This window comes from Zingiber officinale, chromosome 9A, assembly GCF_018446385.1.
Source record: "Zingiber officinale cultivar Zhangliang chromosome 9A, Zo_v1.1, whole genome shotgun sequence".
NCBI lineage: Eukaryota > Viridiplantae > Streptophyta > Magnoliopsida > Zingiberales > Zingiberaceae > Zingiber > Zingiber officinale.
Window position 1 is genome coordinate 3,316,371 of NC_056002.1, and position 24,367 is coordinate 3,340,737.

The 24,367-nt window shown below is 42.0% G+C and overlaps 1 protein-coding gene across 2 annotated transcripts in view; it reads left to right on the plus strand.

The window, feature by feature from the left end:
- The window catches only part of LOC122020218 (CSC1-like protein At1g32090), a 39,511-nt gene that overhangs the window by 13,897 nt on the left and 1,247 nt on the right, over positions 1-24,367 (plus strand). For both annotated transcript variants that reach the window (XM_042578046.1, XM_042578047.1), the window contains 5 exons: positions 17,448-17,549; positions 17,711-17,830; positions 18,135-18,215; positions 20,898-21,238; positions 24,017-24,262. In XM_042578046.1, coding sequence (XP_042433980.1) covers positions 17,448-17,549; positions 17,711-17,830; positions 18,135-18,215; positions 20,898-21,238; positions 24,017-24,262 — 890 coding nt within the window. The remainder of the gene's footprint in view (positions 1-17,447; positions 17,550-17,710; positions 17,831-18,134; positions 18,216-20,897; positions 21,239-24,016; positions 24,263-24,367) is intronic.

Here is a 24,367-nt window from a genome sequence, read left to right on the forward strand (position 1 = left end):
TTGAATGATTACAAAATGTTAGCAGCTAAGTCCGGGCGCATGTTTTTAAGTCCAGAGCTGTCAGACAAGTTATTTAGAAAGATACCTCCCATTATTGGTAACGAAATAGAGGCCGCCTTCAAATCCAAATATCCAGCTAATCAGGTAGGCGTAATTTCAAGAATTCATTTTACTTACCAATATTTGGCAGAAGTCTGCAAGAAGGCAGCAATACAAAAGAGTGTGAAGGACTTGGCATTCTGTAGCAAGATACCCATACCAGGATATTACAATAAGCAAAAAGAAATATGGCCTCAGGAAATCCAAAACTTATAAAGGAAAACCTCATGATTCTCATGTTCGAGTCTTCAAAAGAAAAAAGACGGACCAGCAAAAGAAATGTAAGTGTTTTATTTGTGGTGAACCAGGTCATTTTGCTCGAGACTGTAAAAAACAAACAGGTAATATTGTTCGAGCAGCAGTAATGGATCAATTAGACCTTCCATCAGATTATGATGTCCTCTTTGTAGACCTAAATGAAGAAGACTCTGATGCAATTTGCTCATTTTCAGAAGGAGAAGCAGGACCAGTTATGTCAATCTTGCACTAGATGACACACCATGGGTCTAGGAAGCAACTTTTATGCTTGGAAAAGAAAATTGCGGCCGGAGAAGCCAAGTTTTTGAGGGAGATAAAATGAAAAACTGTCAGCATCAATGGGAAGAGAACCAGATTATTACCGACAGTAAGTACGTATGCTGTACTCTCTGTAAGTTAATCACTACTGATACTATGTGATCCGGCGGTTAGAACGGGGGACCCCCATTCTGAGGGGTCCATGCCACGCTGGAGTCAAAAGGCCAAGTGGCCGACCGGATAGGCAGACCAACCGGTGAATAGCTGAGGCAATAGGCGCCCCGACTAAAGTTGGGGTTCCGACGCTCAATGAAACAATGTCTAAGAGCCGAGCGGAAGGCACTCGCCCGGAAGTCTCCCCAGTATTTCAACGCAAGCGACAAGCGAGACGTGAGGGGCGTGCCGCCCGGCCGGCGCAGGGGATGAAGGCCGTCCGGACGATGGTCTCCGTCCAGCCGGCCAGACGTACGTCCCGGCCGGCGGTGGGTAAAGGAGAACAGGAACATCTTCTGACAGCCGTCAAGTCATATGGCTAAGCCATACTCCTAGTCTGACAGCGGGGTGTCTTGTTGTCCCATCGAAGGCGCGATGGGACTGTTGCAGTAGTAAGCTTTCGACAAACACATACCAGGGTATGGGTTGCGGACACTCTGGCGCCTCGGTGGGCGTGTGAGGCTCTTTCACGCTCATATAAAGGTAGTAGACTTGGGAGGTGCGCATTCTCTGATTTTGGAGCCACCTTCTTTATCATTTGCTTGCACGATTTGGCGTCGGAGGTGCGGGAACCCCTTCGGCCCGACTTCTGTCTTGGTCGCCGGGAGCTTATCGACCGGTCGAAGACCCATCCATGGGAGGCGCCACGTGCCCGGTTCGTTGAGTCGGCCGTTCGGACGGGATCGATTTAGCGCCGTGCGTGGGAGCTCCTGCGTCGAGCGGAAGCAATGGGCGGTACGGGCGACAACACGGTAACGCTTTCGGCGGAGGAACTCGGCGCTACGATCGAGATAAGGGCATGACTTGTGGAGCAAGCGAAGGTAACGGTAGGCGGTAGGAGAAGCAGCGGTCGGTCTGGTGGTCAGCGGAAACACCACGATTCTGGTTCTATTCCGTCGGGCCTATGGGCGCCTCTAATCTTGTGGCGGTGAATGTGATCGGGGATCTTCGTCGGATGAAATACCAGTGAGACAACAGAAAAGGCAAGGCCCTCAGGCGGGCCTTCTCCGGCGGAAGCTGCCAGATCTCATTTCCCTCAGCGGATGCCGTCTCCCGAATTGACTTATGCAAGCCCTCATACGGAACCTCAAGGCGGGAGTTTGATGTCGAGCGATGAATCGACCACATCTGAGGAAGTTGGGTGGGCGAGCCGAGCGTATGAAGATGGATTGGCACTTGGATCCACCGTGAGCGCAAATTATCTCCAGCTTATGCAGGCAGGGTGAAAGGTGCACCAATAGAATATGTCTTGTATATTTTCCGTTTGGTTGTATATTTGAAATGGAAGGCAAAATGTTATAATGTGAGCAATTGGTATTATCGGTAGGCGGCTATCTTCGTGGTGTATAGTATCAAGGCAGCTCGACGAGCGAAGGCCCGGTAGGTATAATATCAAACGGCGCTCGACGAGCGAAGGCCCGAGCCGTTGGGGTGGTATAATATCCGAGCCAGCGCTCGTGAGCGAAGGCCACTGAGCCGTTGGTAGGAGTATAATATCGAGCAGCTCGTGACGAAGCCAGCGTTCGGTAGGAGTATAATATCGAGGCAGCTCGGCGAGCGAAGGCCGGCCGTTGTAGGAGTATAATATCGAGCAGCTCGACGAGCGAGCCCCGTTCGGTAGGAGGTATAATATCAGAGCAGCTCGACGAGCAAAGGCCCCTAGCCATTCGGTAGGAGGTATAGTATCAAGAGCAGCTCGGCGAAAGGCCCGAGCCGTTCGGCGAGTATGTTATCAAGGCAGCTCGGCGAAGGAGACCAGAGCCGTTCGGTAGGAATCGATATCCATTGGGGAAGGTGCGCTAAATGTAAAGTTATACACATTTCGGTCGCCTATGTCCATGTAATGCAGGAAGCAAAATTATAAAGATGGCAAATATCTTCGCTGTGTTAAAAGTAGCCTTGAAGGCCGTCGAGCTCCGACGTTAAATATCGAGGCACGAGCCGGCGTCTACGGAAGGCCGTCGAGCTCAGGCGTTAAATATAGCGACCGAGCGGAAGACCGTCGGCGGAAGACCGTCGAGCTCAGGCGTTAAATATCGAGATGGGCCGGCGTCTATAAGCGTCCGGCGGAAGACCGTCGAGCTCAGGCGTTAAATATCGAGAGGCAGTGGCGTCTATAAGCGTCCGGCGGAAGGCCGTCGAACTCGGCGTTAAATATCGAGGCGAGCGGCGTCCATAAGCGTCGGGCGGAAGACCGTCGAGCTCGGCGTTAGAGACAGGCCGGCGTCTATAAGCGTCCGGCGGAAGACCGTCGAGCTCCGGCGTTAAATATCGAGAGCCGCGGCGTCCATATGCGTGCGGAAGGCCGTTGAACTCCGACGTTAAATATCGAGAGACGAGCCGGCGTCTATAAACGTCCGAGCGGAAGGCCGTCGAGCTCCGACGTTAAATATCGAGAGACGAGTCGTCGTTTATAAACGTCCGAGCGGCTCGCGTGCAAAAATCTAGCGAAAACCCCTTTGAGGTAAGGCGCGAAGCAAAAGATGGTTAATCGGAATTAAAAATGCGAGCAAGTGAACAAGTGACGTTCGCGCGCCGAACGGCTGCTCAGTCGCATAATGAAAGACATTATTAAAGACAATCGACTTGTCTGATAGAGCGTGGTGCCGAGCGGAAGAGTTTTAAAGAACACTTCAGTTATGATGAGAGGAAAATTTCTTGCCAAAACAAAAGCTGAAGGAAAGTAAAGGATTATCTATTAAGCACAAGGAAGTTTCAGCAAAGATAAGTTTGGCCGAACGGCGGGGATACAAAAAAGTTCATAAGAAACACTCCTCATGCGTCGAAATCAAAAAGAGCATCAAGGATGGCGCCCATCACGGTCGCGAGGTCCTCGGGAGGGATGGTCAGCTCGGCGGGCAGGTGGCCTTTGGCATTTAAGTGATCCACAGCCGCTTTGATCGCCTCTTCAAAGGTGAGGGAGATCTTGTCAGTAAATTTCTCCCCAAAGGCATCCGAGCGGACGAATGCCTTCCTCACCTCGTCGGAGCGAGCCGACTCCCCCTTTTGATACTCTTTGAGCTCGGCGTGGGCAGCGTCGCTGGCAGCTTGGAGATCCTTCAATTCTCCATCAAATCTTTGAAGATCGGCCGAGCGGCTCTCCTTCTCGGTGGCCAGAAGAGCATCCAGATCCTTGATGCGTTGCTCCAGCCCTCTGATCTCCACCTTCATTCGATCCATGTCATCGATGGCCTGGCGCTTCCGAGTGATCGCCGTCTTGATATCCTTATCTCGTTGTTTGACCATCGATTCGAGCCGAACGACCTTGCTCGCTAGATCGGGCCCGTTTCCGTTCGGCTTCGATAATTTTGGCCTTCTCGGGCGGTCATTGGTTTGTCCCCGGCTTTGAGTTTTCAATTCATCCTCATTTCGGCCCCGTTGCTAGCGATCTGCTCCACCAGTTCTCTGAGCAAAGTGAGCAGGTTAAAACTTAATTCAATACGAACAAAGGAAAAGAGCATACCGGTGGCTTTGTTGAAGGTTCTTTGTCGCCGAGTCATCGCTTTATTCGGTAGGCGTCCTCCAAGCTTTGCAAGAGGGCTTGGTGATCTGCTCGGGGACCAGGCCGTCGGCACCATATATTCCTCTCGAGGGAGGCGGGGCGGTTTTATTAAATTTGAGCCGCTCGGCTCATCTCGAGAAGCATCGGCCTTACCGGATGGCCCACCGGTGGGCGAGGAAGGAAGCTCGCCCAAGTTCTTGAAGGGCTGGACGGCGGCACCTCAGAACTTGCCCTCGGAGAGCCATGTGGGGTCGGGGTGCTCTCTAGGGAAACAGTCCCGGACAACACCGGAGCATCCGCGCCCCGCTCGGGCTGTGGCTCATCCAGCGGAATTGAGGCAGATGCAGATTCCGAGCGTCGGCACTTCCGAGTGACTAGTGGAACATCATCGGCCGAACGACCCTCCACCTCGGCTTGGGAAGGTTCCGTGTCGCCCGCTGCCTCGTCGTGAGAGGTAGTAGCTGCTAAGGCATCCTGAGTCCCCTCGCCTGATTCGCCGGTCGGATCGGCTAGATCGAGGCCCCGCTCGGCGACCTCCTTGTTCTTCACCGCCTCGATCGGCGGCTTTCAATTGAGCTTCTCGATCGCCTTAGCACGCCACATGACTTCAGCTGCGAAACAAAGATTAAATCAATTAGAACAAAAGAAAAGGAGGGATGAGAATCGCTTACTCATGCTGCAAGGCGATCGGTGGGGTAGAAGACAAGCCGAATATGTGCATCACTCCGGAAGGAATCAATATGATGGCGACCAACCAGCCGTTAAATTGCGTGAAGGTAAGCGCGTCGCCTCTAAATTTCCGAGCTCGGTTCTTGTTGGCATCGCCGTCGCCACTGTGCGAAAAGTTGGCGCTCGGGAAGCGTATATAGAAAAATACTCCTTCGATGTTTGTTGGAGCTCGGCATGTTATCGAAGAGGACGAAACCTATCCTAGACTGGAAAACAAAGGTGCTCCACTCGGCTTGCTTGGGATAAAAAAGTAGTGGAAAATCTTAGGGTCGAGGGGATGCCGTTCGACGAATAAAATTATCACCCTTTCGTGACCTTACGGAGTTCGGAACGATTGGCCGGCGGGATGCGAAATAATTGCAAACTTGCAAGAAAATTTTATGGGGTGGGAAGCGTAGCCCGGCCAAAAATTGGTCTCGGAAAAAAAGAACTGTCGGGCGGCGGTTCGTGAGGCCGATCGGTGGTGTGGCTAATACTATTTGGTGGTCGGAAGGAATGTCGTAAGTCCGAGCGAGATGCAGCGCGTCCTCCTCGTCAACGGCTCTCCGTGGTCGTGTACCATGGACCGGGCCACCGGTCTGCGAGGTGCTAGTCATGGTCGAAAGACAAGAATACGGGACCAAGAAGGAAGGTTCGAGCAAGGAATGGAGGAAACCGACGAAGAAAGCGATTAACAGAAAGAAGAAAACGTGAGCGAGAAAGAGGGTCTTACGAGCAAGAAAGATGATCGACGGGAGCTTGGGGTTGCCGAAGAGTTGAGGGCGAGGTCGCCGGAGAAAAGAGAGGAGGCGGGAGGAGGATGAAGCAACAATGCGGCGGAAACAGTCGCAGGCTTTATATCGCCGCCCGGGAGCAACCACCATCCGATCCAGTCGTCGATAACGAGGTCATCATCAATTTTCATTTGAATGGCGGATGTCTCGGAAGTGACGCCACCGCCATACTCTGACAAACGCACGATCGCCACGTGTCGGCGGGATATGGCCGCGTTTAATGAGCTCCTTACCGTCGCGAGCACGTGATGGGTGGTGGGGAAGCATCGGACATGGATTCCAAGAGAACACAAGGCACGACAAGATCGCCGAGCGGATGAGTATCCTATGCAGCGGCGGCCTAATCGAGATCATTGCTCGATCGGATCGGCGATCGATCGGTCGGACTTCGCCTCCTTCGACTAGACTCGGGGCAAGTGATCCGGCGGTTAGAGCAGGGGACCCCATTCGAGGTGTCCATGCCACGTTGGGTCAAGGCCAGTGGCCGATCGGATAAGCGAGACCAACGGTGAATAGGCGAGGCGCCCGACTAAAGTTGGGGTTCCGGCCTCGATGAAACAATGTCTGAGCCGGAAGGCACTCGCGGAAGTCTCCCGATTTCAGCGCGGCGAGGCGTGAGGCGTGCCGCCCGGCCGTAGGATGAAGGCCGTCCGGACGATGGTCTCCGTCCAGCCGGCTAGACGTACGTCCCGGCCGAAGGTGGGTAAAGGAGAACAGGAACATCTTCTGACAGCCGTCAAGTCATATGGCTAAGCCATACTCCTAGTCAGACAGCGGGGTGTCTTGTTGTCCCATCGAAGGCGCGATGGGACTGTTGCAGTATGGCGTCAGGTAAGCTTTCTGACAAACACATACCGAGGTATGGGCTGCGGACACATACGCGCCTCGGTGGGCGTGTAGAGGCTCTTTCACCGCTCTATATAAAGAGCCGCAGACTTCGCCGGAGGTACGCATTCTACAAGTTTTGGAGCCACCTTCTTTATCATTTGCTTGCCTGACTTGAGCGTCGGAGGGTCGCCGTCGGGAACCCCTTCCCGACCCGACTTTTGTGCAGGGTCGCCGGAGCTTCGTACGACCAGTCGAAGACCCACATCCGCAACCGGAGCGCCACGTGCCCAACGTCCGTTGAGTCAGCCGTTCGGACAGGATCACTATGCGCATACATTGCTTACTCTACAGGATGACAGTATGTCCTGCTTGTGGCCCATTCTACTTAAACAAGACTTTGGTCTTTAAAAAGAATTCCCACCATATGAAAAAGAAGACCGAATGATACAAGACTTACTGGATTAGACCCAATATTTACGAAGTACTTTGGACAAAAGAACGGCTGAGCAAAGAACAGAAATAGCCATTAATCAAGAAACTCCTATCGCAGCAGACAACCTCTTTATTAAAGTCAAGAGGATCACACCAACGGCAGTACTACCAATTCGGCAAACACATGGAGCAACTAGATATGATATTTTCATAGATGAGGAAGTCCATATTTCGTGACATCAACAGTGCCTTATAAAGACAGGACTGAGCATAGAGTTTTCAGACGGATACTAAGCTAGAATCGCACCTAGATCTGGGGTTGCGTTTCAACTCAATTTTCTAATCAATGCTGGTGCCATTGATTCTGATTTTCGGGGGAGGTACGAATACTTATTTATAATATTTCTAATCTAACCCTATCTCTTGAACATGGCAGTTGAATTGCACAACTGGTATTCGAAAAAATTATGACCCCATCTATTATGGAGGTCGAAAATTTGGAAGAAACAACCAGAGCAACGGGATCTTTTGGCTCGACCACGGAAACTCAACCATCAACAAGTCAAGAACTGATACTTGCAGCAGCAGGAAAATCTCTTATAAATCGTTTATATAATATGGAGGTAACTATTCAAATTCCTGGAGTAGCTGATACAAAGGTGCAAGCAATACTGGATACAGGAGCTACTACCTGTTGTATCTGTAAGGATGCATTACCAAGAAATGCATTTGAAGAGATTAGCTATAAAGTAATCTTTTCCGGAATAAATTCTCAGCAAGAATCAACAAAGAAGGTGAAGAATGACTTCATGACCATCGGTATACATAAATTTCGGATTCCCTTCACCTACCAGCTGGAGATGAATCTTAAAGATGGAATCCAAATGCTGATCGGGTGTAATTTCATCAAGGCTATGGCAAGAAGTTTGAGAATAGAAGGAACAGAGGTAACATTTTACAAAGAAATTACTACTATTAATACCTCTCCTGAAGTATATGTTTCAGCAAAAGCAATACTAGAGCTGGATATGAATGAGGATGAGTATCTTAACCTTCACGAAGAATTATTCCTACCAAGACAACCAGTATTGGCGGGAATAGATTTCAAGATACAGTTTGCACCATTACTCCAACGATTAAAGGAAGCTGGATTTATCGGGGAAAATCCCCTGGAGCATTGGTAGAGAAATAAGGAACTATGCACCGTGGATATTATTAATCCTGATATTACTATACAGGATAAACCTTTGAAGCACATCACCCCTGCTATGGAGGCCTCTTTCAAAATCCATATAGAGACCCTATTAAAACTAAAGGTCATCAGACCCAGTGTAAGTCGGCATCGGACCATGGCCTTTATTGTTCAATCTGGAACTACTATAGATCCTGTAACAGGCTAGGAGAAGAAAGGCAAGGAAAGACTTGTTTTCAACTACAAAACGCTCAATGATAACACCTATAAGGATCAATATTCTTTACTGGGCATTAATCTTATTTTAAAGAAGATTGGAGGCAGCAAGGTTTTTTCTAAATTTAACCTGAAATATGGATTTCATCAGGTCATGATGAACCCTGAATCCGTTACATGGACAACCTTTCTAGTCCCGCAAGGATTATATGAATGGCTAGTTATGCCTTTCGGGTTAAAAAATGTGCCGGCTATTTTTCAGCGCAAAATGGATAATTGTTTCCAAGGTTGCGAGGATTTCTTGGTAGTTTATATTGATGACATCTTAATTTTCTCTACTAATGAAGAACTACATTATCAACACCTGGGTAAAATGCTGGACATCTGTCATAAGGAGGGATTAATTCTTTCTCCTACCAAAATGAAAATTGCTCAACCATAAATTGAATTCTTGGGCGTTATTATAGGAAATCGGAAGATTAAGCTCCAGCAGCATATTATCAAGAAAATTATTGATTTTAATGAAGAAACTCTCACCACCTTAAAGGGGTTAAGGTCATTCCTTGGTATTCTTAACTATGCTAGGTCTCATATTCCAAATTTAAGTAAATTATTGGGACCCTTTATTCAAAAACATCTCCACATGGTGATCGACGTTTCAAATCCTCTGATTGGGCTATAATCAAAGAAGTCAAGGCATTAGTCTAGAAATTGCCCGATTTAGAGCTACCACCTTCAGACGCCTACATCATAATTGAAACAGACGGATGTATGGAAGGATGGGGAGGGGTATGCAAATGGGAAAAAACAAAATTTGATCCCAGAAGCATGGAAAAAATATGTGCTTATGCCAGTGGAAAATTCCCAGTAATCAAGGCTACAATTGATGCAGAAATTTATGCATGTATGGATGCCCTAACAACCATTAAAATTTACTACCTGGACCAGAAGGAAATAACCTTAAGGACGGATTGTCACGCAATCATCAAGTTTTTCAATAAAACGGTCAGTAATAAGCCTTCTCGGGTCTGGTGGATCTCATTTATCGACTATATTACTGGAACAGGAGTAGAAATCAAATTTGAGCATATAGGAGGGATCAACAATGAGTTGGTTGATGCACTATCACGACTTGTGCATCACATCACTACTGAAGGATGCCTACCAGAAAGACAGATCAAATTAATCAGACAAGTGGACAGCTCAATGGACGAAACAAAAGATGCCCCCACTACAATCAAAGTATTCTTGGAAAAACAATCTTGGCTTTACTCCCACCGACACCACCTTTTATAAATACCCGTACGAAAAGGAATTGAGCCTAGGGGAGCATTCCTTTTCTTAGACGGTATTGTAAAACTAAGTGCGGCCACTTGTTTTGGCCTACAACTTTTAATAATTAGGGTATCAGGCACGTGAAAGTAAGAAGAGATAAGATGCGATGGGGCCCTTCGAGCACCCGGTCTTACTCATCTATCTTATCACTTAGCCTATATAAACCCTTTGTAAGCTCTTAGCAGAACACACGGAAAATATCCGGAGCTCTACTAAGAATCAAGTGTTGTCTGTCTGTCTGTCTGTCTATCTGAAATAGGTATCAAAACTCAAGAACTACGGATCTAGAATACCTCAATCTAGAAACAAAGGACTCGTTAAAAGGAATTTCCAATAATATTAGTGTTATTTACGATCGGTTGCTATTACATTCAAAAGTCTTTATATCTGAATACAAGACTCTTTTCAGCCTGATAAAGCAGAATCACTTGGAGATTTCTCAGAATTTGCAGGATCTTCTTAAAGAGCAAAAGAAAATACAACAAGCAGTTCTGCAATTACAGAAGGAGATACTGCAGCAGACGCCTTTAACTGCAAAAGACATTAAGGAGTTGGTCTTGGAAGTCACCAAACAACCAAAGCTTATTGAGGAAAAAGCATTAGCTCTTGCTGAAGAATCAAAAAGACAAATCAAGCAAATTAAGGAAATAATGCATGAAGTAAAAAGGCAAGTGTCATGAACTTTCCTCTTTCATCAAAAACAAAAGATTATGATGAAGCTTTAAGTAATACTGAGGAAATTAGTTCACCTGCTGTCGGTTTTGTTATTGCAAAAGACGCAACAAATAAGGATATCAACAGACAGAACAATACTATAATTGATCTACTGTTAAAAATTAACAATAAGTTAGATCAATTATTGGCAAAACCCGTTTCCAGTAATACTGAGCAGGTACTAAATCTTGCTAAGCAATTAGAAGGTCTTACTTTGGGAAAAGCAAAAAGGAAAGAGCCCTTCTACGTATATCAAGATCCTTTGAAGATATATAAGCAAGAAAAAGAAAAGCTCAATGGCGACAAGGAATAGACCAACTATTTCTGAAAGAAGCATTACAAAAACTACTGAACCGGTAACTTCTTCTCAAGAGGACCAGATTAGAAGTTACAGAAGAATGGCAAGGCTTCAGTATGAAGCCCAGAGAAGGCTAAGCAATTCAAGGGGATCAAGAACACTTGAATGTTAATTAAATCCTGAAGCTGAACTAGAACTTTCTCAGAGACAGAGAGCCTCATTAGTTCCAGCGGAAACTTTATATTCAACAAACTGGTCGGAACCACGACACAGAGTTTATCATCACTACTCAGAAACAAGAATTTTGGTGACCGGAGGACAGCAAAACCTTCCCCTGATAAATCAAGAAAGTTATTCTATATTACGACAGGAAGGTATGCAGCTAATCCATCTTGGGTTAGTAATGATTAGAGTTCATGCTTTACACCGCAGGAATGCTGGAGTAAATGCCCTAGTTGTCCTTCGAGACACACGATGGAGAGATGATAGATCCATCATCGGCACAATGGAAGTTGACCTTTTTGGAGGTACACAGTTAGTCTATATAGCCCCTAATATACTGATTAGTGTTGAAGATTTCTTTCATCACATAGAATTGGCTATACAAACTCACAAATATGAGGAATGGAATACAGTTGAGTCAAATTTACTGATTACACGAGGATTAATTGGAAGGCTAACAAATACAAGTTATGCTGGTTTTAAATATAATGTGCAAAATGTGGTAGATTACTTGGCTAGTGTTGGAATCCATGCAGTAACAGCATCACCAAGAACAATCACTGAATTACAAGGGATGAGATGGATCTTACAACCACCAGCAACATCTCAAATCAGAAATCCTCAAGAGGTAAGGACCTCAACCTTAATGGATGGCTCTATTTCACTATCCTTTCAGGGATACTAAGCTGCTAAAAATCCTCAAGCAAGAAGATTAAGCAGCTTCGATACAGAGGAAACTCGAAATGAAGGAGAAGAAGAATTTGCAGGGGTATTTATTTCTTTTATTGAAGAATATGGACAACCTGATACTACTGAAAGGTGGGATACCCTTGGATAACCTAGCGGAAGGTATAATTATTATGTTAATTATACAGCACCTCCAATTCAACCTTTCTTTCCTGCAACAAAACCATCATGGGGAGACGAGGATGAAGATGAAGACAAGTACACTAATAATGAAGCTGTTTTTCCAAGTATTTGGGAAGACACCCCATGGGAGGATGATCTTTATTTTGAAATTGAAGACCTACTAGAAGAACCTTATCCTAATGAAGAAGAGGAAGAAGAACGAGAAGCTTATTTTCTTGGGTTAGAGGACCTGGAAAATGATTATCCAACAATTTCTCCGACATCTGTGTTATTAGGAGAAAATCAGGCATTACCTATTCATTGGGACAACAGTGATGATGAATCAAATAACTACTGGCAAAAGCAGAGCAATAATGGAGTGCTACACAAAGTATCACTGAAGGAGTAAATGAATTAACTATCCAAGATGACACCACCTCGGTTGAAGGTACGAAACCTAATGAATGGTTACCTTATACTAATTATACAGATGAAGCAACCCATATGGGAACAAATTCATTAATGGAGCAATTAGAAGCATTGGACTATCCAATTCTACGAAGTATGGTGAACCAAGCAACAAATGAAAATGCACTATCCAGTACCAGTGCAATCTCCAGGTATAACCCTCCCCAAGAACCTTTAATGGGTCAAGTGAATTATCCTCCTGCGCAGATAAACACAAGAATTGAACCAGTAGAAGCACCTGTAATGGTAAATGGAAGGTTCAAGCCACGAGGATTTAATCACCAGCCATGGACATTACCATCAGCACAAACAAATGATGGTGCAATCTTGATTTTACCAGAACACATTGGACAATATTCTAAAGTAATTTCAAGATGGGAATCAATCACGAACAACCTAGTCAATCAGAAAACCTGGCTGGACAATTCACAGAAGGTACAATTTATTGAAAATCTTTTAGGGGAGAATGAAAAGAAAATGTGGATTCAGTGGCGTCTGACATACGCTGTAGAATATGAGGCCCTTATACAAATGGCCGGTGAAACGAAGAATATTTTATCTGCAATCAGAAGATCCTTTCTATTGGAGGATCCGTATCAAGGTTCCACAGTGGAACAAGATCAAGCTTATATAGACATTGAACGTTTAACATGCAATAGTATGAAGGATATTTTTAATTACTTAAGTGACTATAAGGTATTGGTAGCAAAGTCAGGACGGATGTTCATAAGTCCAGAATTATCAGATAAGTTATTCAGGAAGATGCCACCCATTATTGGAAATGAAATTGAAGCGGCTTTCAAATCCAAATACCCTGCTAATCAGGTTGGTGTTATTCCAAGAATACATTTCACATATCAATATTTGGCTGAAATTTGTAAAAAGGCTGGCATACAGAAGAGTGTTAAAGATCTAGCCTTCTGCAACAAAATACCTATACATGGGTATTATAACAAACAGAAGAAATTTGGTTTACGAAAAGCCAGAACATATAAAGGTAAACCACATGACTCTCATGTACGGGTATTCAAAAAGAAGAAGGCGGACCAGCAGAAGAAGTGTAAATGTTTTATTTGTGGAGAGCCTGGACATTTTGCTAGAGATTGCAAAAAGCAGACAGGCAATATAGCCAGGGCAGCTGTATTAGATCAGCTAGACTTACCTTCAGACTATGACATTCTTTCAGTTGATCTTAATGAAGCTGACTCTGACGCTATTTGTTCTTTTTCAGAAGGAGAAATAGGTCCAAACTATGTTAATTTGATTCTAGATGATACACCTTGGATGCAGGAAACTATTTTTATGCCGGGAGCTGAAAACTGGTGCTGGAGAAGCCAAGTCTTTGTTGGGGAAAAAATGAAGAATTGCCAACATCAGTGGGAAGAAAATTAGGTTATCACTGATAGTAAGTATGTATGCTGCACATTATGCAAATTAATTACCACAGATTCCATGCGAATACACTGCTTAATTTGCAAGATGACAGTATGCCCAGCATGTGGACCATTTTATCTGAATAAAACATTAACTCTCAAAAAGCATGAAATTATTCCCCCATATGATAAAGAGGATAAAGGTAAACCACTTGAATACAAGTCTTTCTATCAAATTAACATAGTTTATATGTTCTGGCTTTTCGTAAACCAAATTTCTTCTGTTTGTTATAATACCCATGTATAGGTATTTTGTTGCAGAAGGCTAGATCTTTAACACTCTTCTGTATGGCAGCCTTTTACAAATTTCAGCCAAATATTGATATGTGAAATGTATTCTTGGAATAACACCAACCTGATTAGCAGGGTATTTGGATTTGAAAGCCGCTTCAATTTCATTTCCAATAATGGGTGGCATCTTCCTGAATAACTTATCTGATAATTCTGGACTTATGAACATCCGTCCTGACTTTGCTGCCAATACCTTATAGTCATTTAAGTAATTAAAAATATCCTTCATGCTATTGCATGTTAAACGTTCAATGTCTATATAAGCTTGATCTTGTTCCACTGTGGAACCTTGATATGGATCCTCCAATAGAAAGGATCTTCTGATTGCAGATAAAATATTCTGCGTTTCACCGGCCATTTGTATAAGGGCCTCATATTCTGCAGCGTATGCCATACGCCACTGAATCCACATTTTCTTTTCATTCTCCCCTAAAAGATTTTCAATAAATTGTACCTTCTGTGAATTGTCCAGCTAGGTTTTTTGATTGACTAGGTTGTTCGTGATTGATTCCCATCATGAAATTACTTCAGAATATTGCCCAATGTCTTCTGGTAAAATCAAGATTGCACCATCATTTGTTTGTGCTGATGGTAATGTCCATGGCTGGTGATTAAATCCTCATGGCTTGAACCTTCCATTTACCATTATAGGTGCTTCTACTGGTTCAATTCTTGTGTTTATCTGCGCAGGAGGATAATTCACTTGACCCATTAAAGGTTCTTGGGGAGGGTTATACCTGGAGATTGCACTGGTACTGGATAGTGCATTTTCATTTGTTGCTTGGTTCACCATACTTCGTAGAATTGGATAGTCCAATGCTTCTAATTGCTCCATTAATGAATTTGTTCCCATATGGGCTGCTTCATCTGTATAATTAGTATAAGGTAACCATTCATTAGGTTTCGTACCTTCAACCGAGGTGGTGTCATCTTGGATAGTTAATTCATTTACTCCTTCAGTGATACTTTGTGTAGCACTCCATTATTGCTCTGCTTTTGCCCGTAGTTATTTGATTCATCATCACTGTTGTCCCAATGAATAGGTAATGCCTGATTTTCTCCTAATAACACAGATGTCGGAGAAATTGTTGGATAATCATTTTCCAGGTCCTCTAACCCAAGAAAATAAGCTTCTCGTTCTTCTTCCTCTTCTTCATCAGGATAAGGTTCTTCTGGTAGGTCTTCAATTTCAAAATAAAGATCATCCTCCCATGGGGTGTCTTCCCAAATACTTGGAAAAACAGCTTCATTATTAGTGTACTTGTCTTCATCTTCATCCTCGTCTCCCCATGATGGTTTTGTTGCAGGAATGAAAGGTTGAATTAGAGGTGTTGTATAATTAACATAATAATCATACCTTCCGCTAGGTTCTCCAAGGGTATCCCACCTTTCAGTAGTATCAGGTTGTCCATATTCTTCAATAAAAGAAATAAATACCCCTGTAAATTCTTCTTCTCCTTCATTTCGGGTTTCCTCTATATCGAAGCTGCTTAATCTTCTTGCTTGAGGATTTTTAGCAGCTTGGTATCCCTGAAAGGATAGTGAAATAGAGCCATCCATTAAGGTTGAGGTCCTTACCTCTTGAGGATTTCTGATTTGAGATGTTGCTGGTGGTTGTAAGATCCATCTCATCCCTTGTAATTCAGTGATTGTTCTTGGTGATGCTGTTACTGCATGGATTCCAACACTAGCCAAGTAATCTGCCACATTTTGCACATTATATTTAAAACCAGCATAACTTGTATTTGTTAGCCTTCCAATTAATCCTCGTGTAATCAGTAAATTTGACTCAGCTGTATTCCATTCCTCATATTTGTGAGTTTGTATAGCCAATTCTATGTGATGAAAGAAATCTTCAACACTAATCAGTATATTAGGGGCTATATAGACTAACTGTGTACCTCCAAAAAGGTCAACTTCCATTGTGCCGATGATGGATCTATCATCTCTCCATCGTGTGTCTCGAAGGACAACTAGGGCATTTACTCCAGCATTCCTGCGGTGTAAAGCATGAACTCTAATCATTACTAACCCAAGATGGATTAGCTGCATACCTTCCTGTCGTAATATGGAATAACTTTCTTGATTTATCAGGGGAAGGTTTTGCTGTCCTCCGGTCACCAAAATTCTTGTTTCTGAGTAGTGATGATAAACTCTGTGTCGTGGTTCCGACCAGTTTGTTGAATATAAAGTTTCCGCTGGAACTAATGAGGCTCTCTGTCTCTGAGAAAGTTCTAGTTCAGCTTCAGGATTTAATTGACATTCAAGTGTTCTTGATCCCCTTGAATTGCTTAGCCTTCTCTGGGCTTCATACTGAAGCTTTGCCATTCTTCTGTAACTTCTAATCTGGTCCTCTTGAGAAGAAGTTACCGGTTCAGTAGTTTTTGTAATGCTTCTTTCAGAAATAGTTGGTCTATTCCTTGTCGCCATTGAGCTTTTCTTTTTCTTGCTTATATATCTTCAAAGGATCTTGATATACGTAGAAGGGCTCTTTCCTTTTTGCTTTTCCCAAAGTAAGACCTTCTAATTGCTTAGCAAGATTTAGTACCTGCTCAGTATTACTGGAAACGGGTTTTGCCAATAATTGATCTAACTTATTGTTAATTTTTAACAGTAGATCAATTATAGTATTGTTCTGTCTGTTGATATCCTTATTTGTTGCGTCTTTTGCAATAACAAAACCGACAGCAGGTGAACTAATTTCCTCAGTATTACTTAAAGCTTCATCATAATCTTTTGTTTTTGATGAAAGAGGAAAGTTCATGACACTTGCCTTTTTACTTCATGCATTATTTCCTCAATTTGCTTGATTTGTCTTTTTGATTCTTCAGCAAGAGCTAATGCTTTTTCCTCAATAAGCTTTGGTTGTTTGGTGATTTCCAAGACCAACTCCTTAATGTCTTTTGCAGTAAAAGGCTTTTGCTGCAGTATCTCCTTCTGTAATTGCAGAACTGCTTGTTGTATTTTCTTTTGCTCTTTAAGAAGATCCTGCAAATTCTGAGAAATCTCCAAGTGATTCTGCTTTATCAGGCTGAAAAGAGTCTTGTATTCAGATATAGAGACTTTTGAATGTAATAGCAACCGATCGTAAATAACACCAATATTATTGGAAATTCCTTTTAACGAGTCCTTTGTTTCTAGATTGAGGTATTCTAGATCCGTAGTTCTTGAGTTTTGATACCAATTTCTAATAGATTGTTCAAACCTTTCAGTCACATCCATCCATCCATCCAAGCTCAACATTTTCTATATTTTTCTATTTCTATTTGTAATTTCATCATCTTAAGTCTTTCCTAGGCAAATCAAAGATTCTGATCAGTGATGTCTTTCCTTCCAGGTTGTAGTGAGAAATGTGCCACATGTTTCAGGACATTCCATCTCGGAGAGTATTGAACAATTCTTTCAAAGAAACCACCCTGACCATTATATAGGACACCAGGTACTGCTGCTATTATTTCACTAATAGTGCTTTTTTGATAAAAACTTTTAAGGTACTTTCCACAGAAAACAATAATACTTTGTTATAGCTAATTTGCTTGCTTCTATTAGAATAAGAAAAAAAATCAGATGAATTACATGCACATTCTTTGTTTTCTTCAGGCTGTGTACAATGCAAACAGATTTGCCAGACTGGTGAGGCAGAAGGAAAGATTACAAAATTGGTTGGACTATAACCAACTGAAATATGAAAGACATCCAGATAAAAGGCCAACCACTAAGGTACACTCTAACCCTAAGTGTAAATTTTAAGTTGGTTAGATATATTTTGAGTCTCTGATAGATATGTTATTTAGGATTTGCACTGATTCGTGATTAATTTTAGTATAAGTATGATCCTGAAACAGTTGGAGTTTTGGGGGGGTTTGTATTCGTTATTGTAGTTTGATTGTAAAATTTAGTAATATTTGTGATTGTGATGTACTAATAAAATTAAAGATACTTCACACTATCAGGAAGAAATCAAAGCATAATAACAATTTTTTCTTTTAATTATTCCTGTGACGTTTCCAATTAAATGTTGCAGGGAGGATTTTTAGGCCTTTGTGGTGAAAAAGTGGATGCCATCAATTATTATAGAGAAAAAATTAGTGAGCTTGACGAAAAGGTAATCAGTGCTTCTACTCTATTCACTCCTGTAATATTAATTTCTAACAGAGATTTATTTATTTTATTACCCAATTTGGAGAAACGAACTATTGTATTGCTTTAATGAGATTACAATATTATATAGGCATGTATAGCCTCATAATAAAACTCCTAGTACCTAATATCTCCAGTATCTCCAGTACTTAACACTCTCCTTTAAGCTGGAAATAGATATTATCTTGTTCACTTTCTTACATAAACTAAAGAACCTCTCATACTAATAACTAGAACATAAACTTGACACAACAATAATGGAACTAGCAGCATATTCCTCACACTTGTAAAATGAAAGTTTAAAGGAGTAAATGGGCATGCAACTAATGGTCGCTTCGACCTCAACTTAATAAAACAACTTTGGAATTAGTTGGAGTGTATTTGTGATGATTTATTCAACCTCAGATCAACCAACACATCATTAAGAGACAGAATATAGAAAGATAGGATTAATGAGACTAGTATAAAGAGTGATTTCAAGAGTGTCTTTTGAGTGGGCTTCTCTATCAAGTGGCGGATATAACAACACACAATAGGATGAGAGAAAAAGAAAACACTTGTAGTAGAAAGATGATAACACATCGCAGCGTGATATATTGTTGGCCGTAACAAAATGAGAACAAGACATTTTCATTGGAGATGAATAGCGTAGTTTGATCCTTTGTTGGAAATAAACAATGAGAACTAGACATATTCTTTGTTCAGATCGTCATTTAAGATGAATAGTTGGATAAAAGTACACATGAAAGAAACACAAGGAGAGGAATAGGAGGACAACAAACAACCAAGGATTCCCTTCGTGATGTGACCCAATGAAGAGGACTTGTGAGGCTGTGTAGAAGACCAAAAGTAAACGGCAAAAGGACTTGGATTAAAAGGGAAAAGATGGAGGACTTGGATCCACATGCACAGACTAGGAAGCACCGTCAGAATATGGTGTTAGCAATCAAGCGAGAGGTTACTATAAAGAAGAGGATCAACATCAGATGGGTTGGTAGATACCAGATATGTTAGTCTCTCTCAAAAGAGGCTGAATGAGAGAGGCAGCTCAAAGTCGATTTAGGGGCATCGATGAGAGGACGATGTAGGAGGATTCTCTGCCTTCTTCACCCGGACCTGCTCTGGACATAATTCTCCTTTATCATAAAGGAGTTGCTGCAACTATATGCTCAACGTTGATGAACTATTTAGGCTCCCTTGTTTGGATTTACATGCAGTAGAATTTGAGGGAAGCACCATGTAGGGGCTAGATCATAATTCTCCTTTATCATAAAGGAGTTGCTACAACTATATGCTCAACGCTGATGAACTATTTAGGCTCCCTTGTTTGGATTCACACGCAGTAGAATTTGAGGGAAGCACCATGTAGCGGCTAGATTATCGTTGGATAGATCAAGAAAGAACATAAGCTGTGGGGCTCAAATGTCTTTGACAGCCTTGACAGGGTTGAGGTTGTGCCTATGAACAAGCAAATTTGGTAGGAAGCAATAGGGAGAGAGCAACATATAGGTGACATCTTTAGGGGTGTAAATGAACCAAGTTGCTCATGAGCTATTCGAAGCTTGATTCGATAGAAGCTCGCTTGAGCTCGTTTAATAAGCCTCATTAAGATAAACAAGCCAAGCTCAAGTTTCACAATATTCGGCTCGTTAGCTCGTGAGCATGTTTGTTAAGCTCATGAATCAACTTTTAAATAAAAAAATAATAGTTTTGATATTGAATTTATAGATTTTACACTCTACTTATAGACAAATATATTAAATTTATTTATTAGAATAAAATTATAAATTTTAATAAGAATATTATAATTTTCTCTGAATATATAATTTAATTTTTAATGAATATTTAAATTTATATTTTATATTTATTAAGCTTGTTTAGGTTCGATAAAAGCTCGAATAAGCTCGTGAGCCATGAATATATCCATTAAATAAAGCTCGGGTTCGACTCGATTATAAATGAGCCAAACTCAAACATTCAAGAGTTCGGTTTGACTCGATTACACTCCTAGACATCTCCCACTCTTGGTGGTGCTATTGGGTTAAGAGGTCAACATTGTAGAAGAGTCTTGCGATACCGTGTTACTTAGAAGAGGTAAATGCACTACAACAGAGTCTCATGGAATATGTGTCGTCGTCTCTCATGGTTGTTCTAAACATGGGAAGGCATCACGATGACTTTGTATGATTGGCGGGTGGATCCACAGGACATTGCACCAAAGGAGCTCCCCGCTGTGGAACTTTGCCATGGAGGGCTTCCTCTATTTGAGGGATATTGTGAGTGCCTATCGTCAAGGATTCACATGCAGGCTATGCCAGATTGCAACTTCGGGTTCACAAATGGGAAAACATGAGAAAGAGGGAAAGAGAGAAGTAATCAAGAGATGAGGAAAGGTTGTAGAGGTGGAAGCAGCAATGTCAGCCTCCTCCTAAGGGGAATCCTCCTTTAAAAACCTTAATCTTTAGAAGGCTATGATACTATGTAGAATTTGGAAAAGGAAAATATTGTATTGCCTTAATGAAATACTCATTAGATGGCAAACAGCTCATTCATATTTATATTTTGTTCTCTCTTTTTTTTTTTTTAAGAATGTTCTGATTTTAAGTTTCCATAAGATAAATTACTTTATCTTCCCATTTGTCTTCAGATATCATATGAGCGCCAAAGAATTCTTAAAGACCCCAAAGCTATAATGCCTGTAGCATTTGTTACATTTGACTCAAGATGGGGAGCAGCTGTGTGTGCCCAAACACAGCAAAGTAAGAATCCCACTCAATGGTTGACAAAATGGGCACCCGAACCACGTGATGTATACTGGGAAAATCTACCAATTCCATTTGTTTCTCTCAGCATTCGAAGGCTTCTAATATCAATACTAGTCTTTTTGTTGGTTTTCTTTTATATGATCCCCATCGCATTTGTGCAATCACTAGCAAATCTGGAGGGTCTTGAAAGGGTTGCTCCTTTTCTAAGGCCAGTAATTGAAACGTAAGTATCTCTTATCACGGATAATAAGGTATAATATGCTATATTTGTTAAAGGATCATATATCCAGACATCCTACCAAATATGGTAGGAAGATTTACTCCTTTTAATTTATTCATGCATGGGGCTAGTTTTACAAGTATTGGTCTTTCCATGCATGCATGCTTAATATTTCTGCACTCGGCCCTGGATTATTTGTCACTTCTGACACAAAGTGAACTGTCAAAAGGAACTCTCTGATTAGTGCAAGTTTAACTTCAAATTTGACATTATTAAATCGTGCCACACTTGCCTTTTATTATGACGTGCCTATGAAAGACATCTGTCCAGCCTAATCTACTAAGCTGATTCTTGAGCCTTCACTAATATACTGCAAACCAATTTGTCCACCATAATATATTTGCAATATTTAAAATCTAGATAGCTTTTCCAATGGAGTGATGGTATTTGGTTTGTTTTCGTTTGCATTATCTCACTGATATTCATTGAAGGTATATATTCTTGTATTTTAGGTAGATGCACTGTATACAAATGATTGATACGTTTCAATTTAGCATTAAACTCAAGCATAGTACACCTGAAGTTTAAAATGGTCGTTGGAAATGAAGCCTAAATTCAGCATGTGCAGTGATCCTCCTTTTGATTTCAGTTCTACTTTTTAGATAAGGTATTATTAGAATCTGATGATAAAATAATATTGATATGCTAATCCATAATATGAGAATTAGCTATATTGTCATATTTCCTCTACAGTCCCAATCATGTGATTTTAACTACCACTAGAGGGATGAAATGATAATGCTGGTACCCTTGATGCGACTCCTTTGTGAGCTAATGAATGTTCTAATAAGCGTACAAGTCCTGCAGTCAGTTCCAGCAAAGTAACTTGCTAGTAGTAAGATAAATTACAAAAACTGAAACGAGACAACATACTGCATCAAGATAAAGACAAGAATTTATAATGGTAGTGCCCCCAGTGCTTAGATTTACTACCAACAGGTCTCCCTCTAGGATTCCAAATGTGATTTGTTGGTGCAGCGGGCCGGCAAGAGGAGAGGGGTGAATTGCCTGAAACAAAAAAAATACCCTCCTCGTTTTTCAACTCTTAAGGTGCAACAATAATAAATAAAAATAAAAGAGCAGAATTAAAGAAGAGACTCAGGGATTGACTTGGTTATAACCTAGGTGATTGTTAATCCAAGGCGGTTGAAAAACTCAGTCAGAATCTCCTTCTTTGAAGGCGGAGAAACTTTTTACACAATAAAAGTTTAAGTAGTTGCTAGAAAGTTATTATAAGAGTTGATGACTAATTCCCTAGCTCCAGGGCCCTTTTATAGGGTCTGGAAACTCTATCTTCGGCTTGAGGGCGCCTCCCATAAGCATGGAGGGTGCCTCCAGCGTGACATTTAGATAAAGTTTTATCCAAATGCGAAACGGTTACTTTGACTGGTTTGAGGGCGCCCTCAACGCTATGAAGGGCACCCTCAATGTGAAGGGCGCCCTCAATGCTGCAACGTATAAATAGCTCTAGCTTTCCTTTGGATCTTCCGCTGTTCTGTTCGCTTTGGTGATTGCGGCCAACCGAAATATGACTCACTCGAACCCAATTTCCAGCCTTCTCCTCGAACAGGCTTCCGCTCCAGTTTCTCGTCTCTCGAACGTCGCGTACGTTCTTCTCGTCTACCGGTGTACTCTTCCGCAACTCTTTCAGCTTCTCGTCTCTCGAACGTCACGTACGTTCTTCTCGTCCACCGGTGTACTCTTCCGCAGCTCTTTCGTCCCTTAGACACATAGATCCCGTCGGCTCCCTTCCCGTGTCGTCCTTCTCGCCAGCTGCGTCTTCCGCTCGACTTCCTGTGCTCCTAAGCTCCTGCACACTTAGACGATCAAAATCAAATAGGACCTAACATAACTTGATTGATCACATCAAAATAACCACAGGGTCCAACATGATCTTACTGAGCTTTAGTTTTTTCAAACTTGAAGATAACTGCTTTTATCTTGTCATGTAGGTACAACTTCATATAGATCCCTTAAAAAGAAAGAGAAAGCTAATCATAAAATAGGCCTCTTCTCCTTGAAACTTGTATTTTTAGAAACATTGTTGGTTGCGCTTGTATCTTGATGTTGAAGGATTTGCACTCTCTATTCAGCCAAACATGGCTACCATATGGGAGGGCGCTTGTAAGTGCGAATATAAGAAGCATTGGCCAAGTAGATTTGCTAGCACTCTAAATTCTCAGTCCTGTGCAGACCTGCTTTGCTACCATGTTAATGGGTTTGCACTTCGCATTTAGCCCACATGGAGTACCAATTTGGGAGTGGCATTATGCTTACTTAAAAGGCTCTCAAATTAGCTAAACTAGGCCATGTGGGACTAGAAAGAACAGCGCATACCATTATTCTCTATGAGCAGATTTGTTACTCAACATGGATATGGTCATATGATAGCTTTCTTTATATATGACAAAGGGACTAGTTTAACGAAGTATTCTTTATTTCTTAGATACTAGTCCCACGTTATCATTGTATGCTAGCTGTTTTCATGCGGGCTCTTTTATCGGTTATATTATAACTTATATGTGCTCCACGTAGCATTTTAATTCTTAGAATGGCGCAAAGTTGAAATTGAGTAGCATATGTATCTCTAAATAGTAATGATATAGACACTTGATAAGATAATCCTGATTCTATTCTGTACATGAGACATTACATTTCCAGTCTGTTTCATGCAATTATATTTCTATTTTAGCTGACAAGTTGTTCTCTTAACATTTGCAGAAAGGTGGTCAAGAGCTTCTTGCAAGGTTTTCTGCCTGGTCTAGCTTTAAAAATATTTTTATACATTCTTCCAGCAGTTCTGGTAATGATGTCCAAAATGGAAGGTTATTTTTCACTATCATCGATTGAAAGAAAAGCAGCAGCAAAGTATTATTACTTTATGTTGGTGAATGTGTTTTTTGGAAGTATCATAGCTGGAGCAGCCTTTGAACAACTTTATTCATTTATTCATCAATCGCCTACTCAGTAATTCTCTTTAACCTTATGATGAATCGGTTCAATGCACATTCTTTTGGCTAATACTTATACTTCGACTTTATATTTGCTTAGAAATATCAGGCATAGGCATGA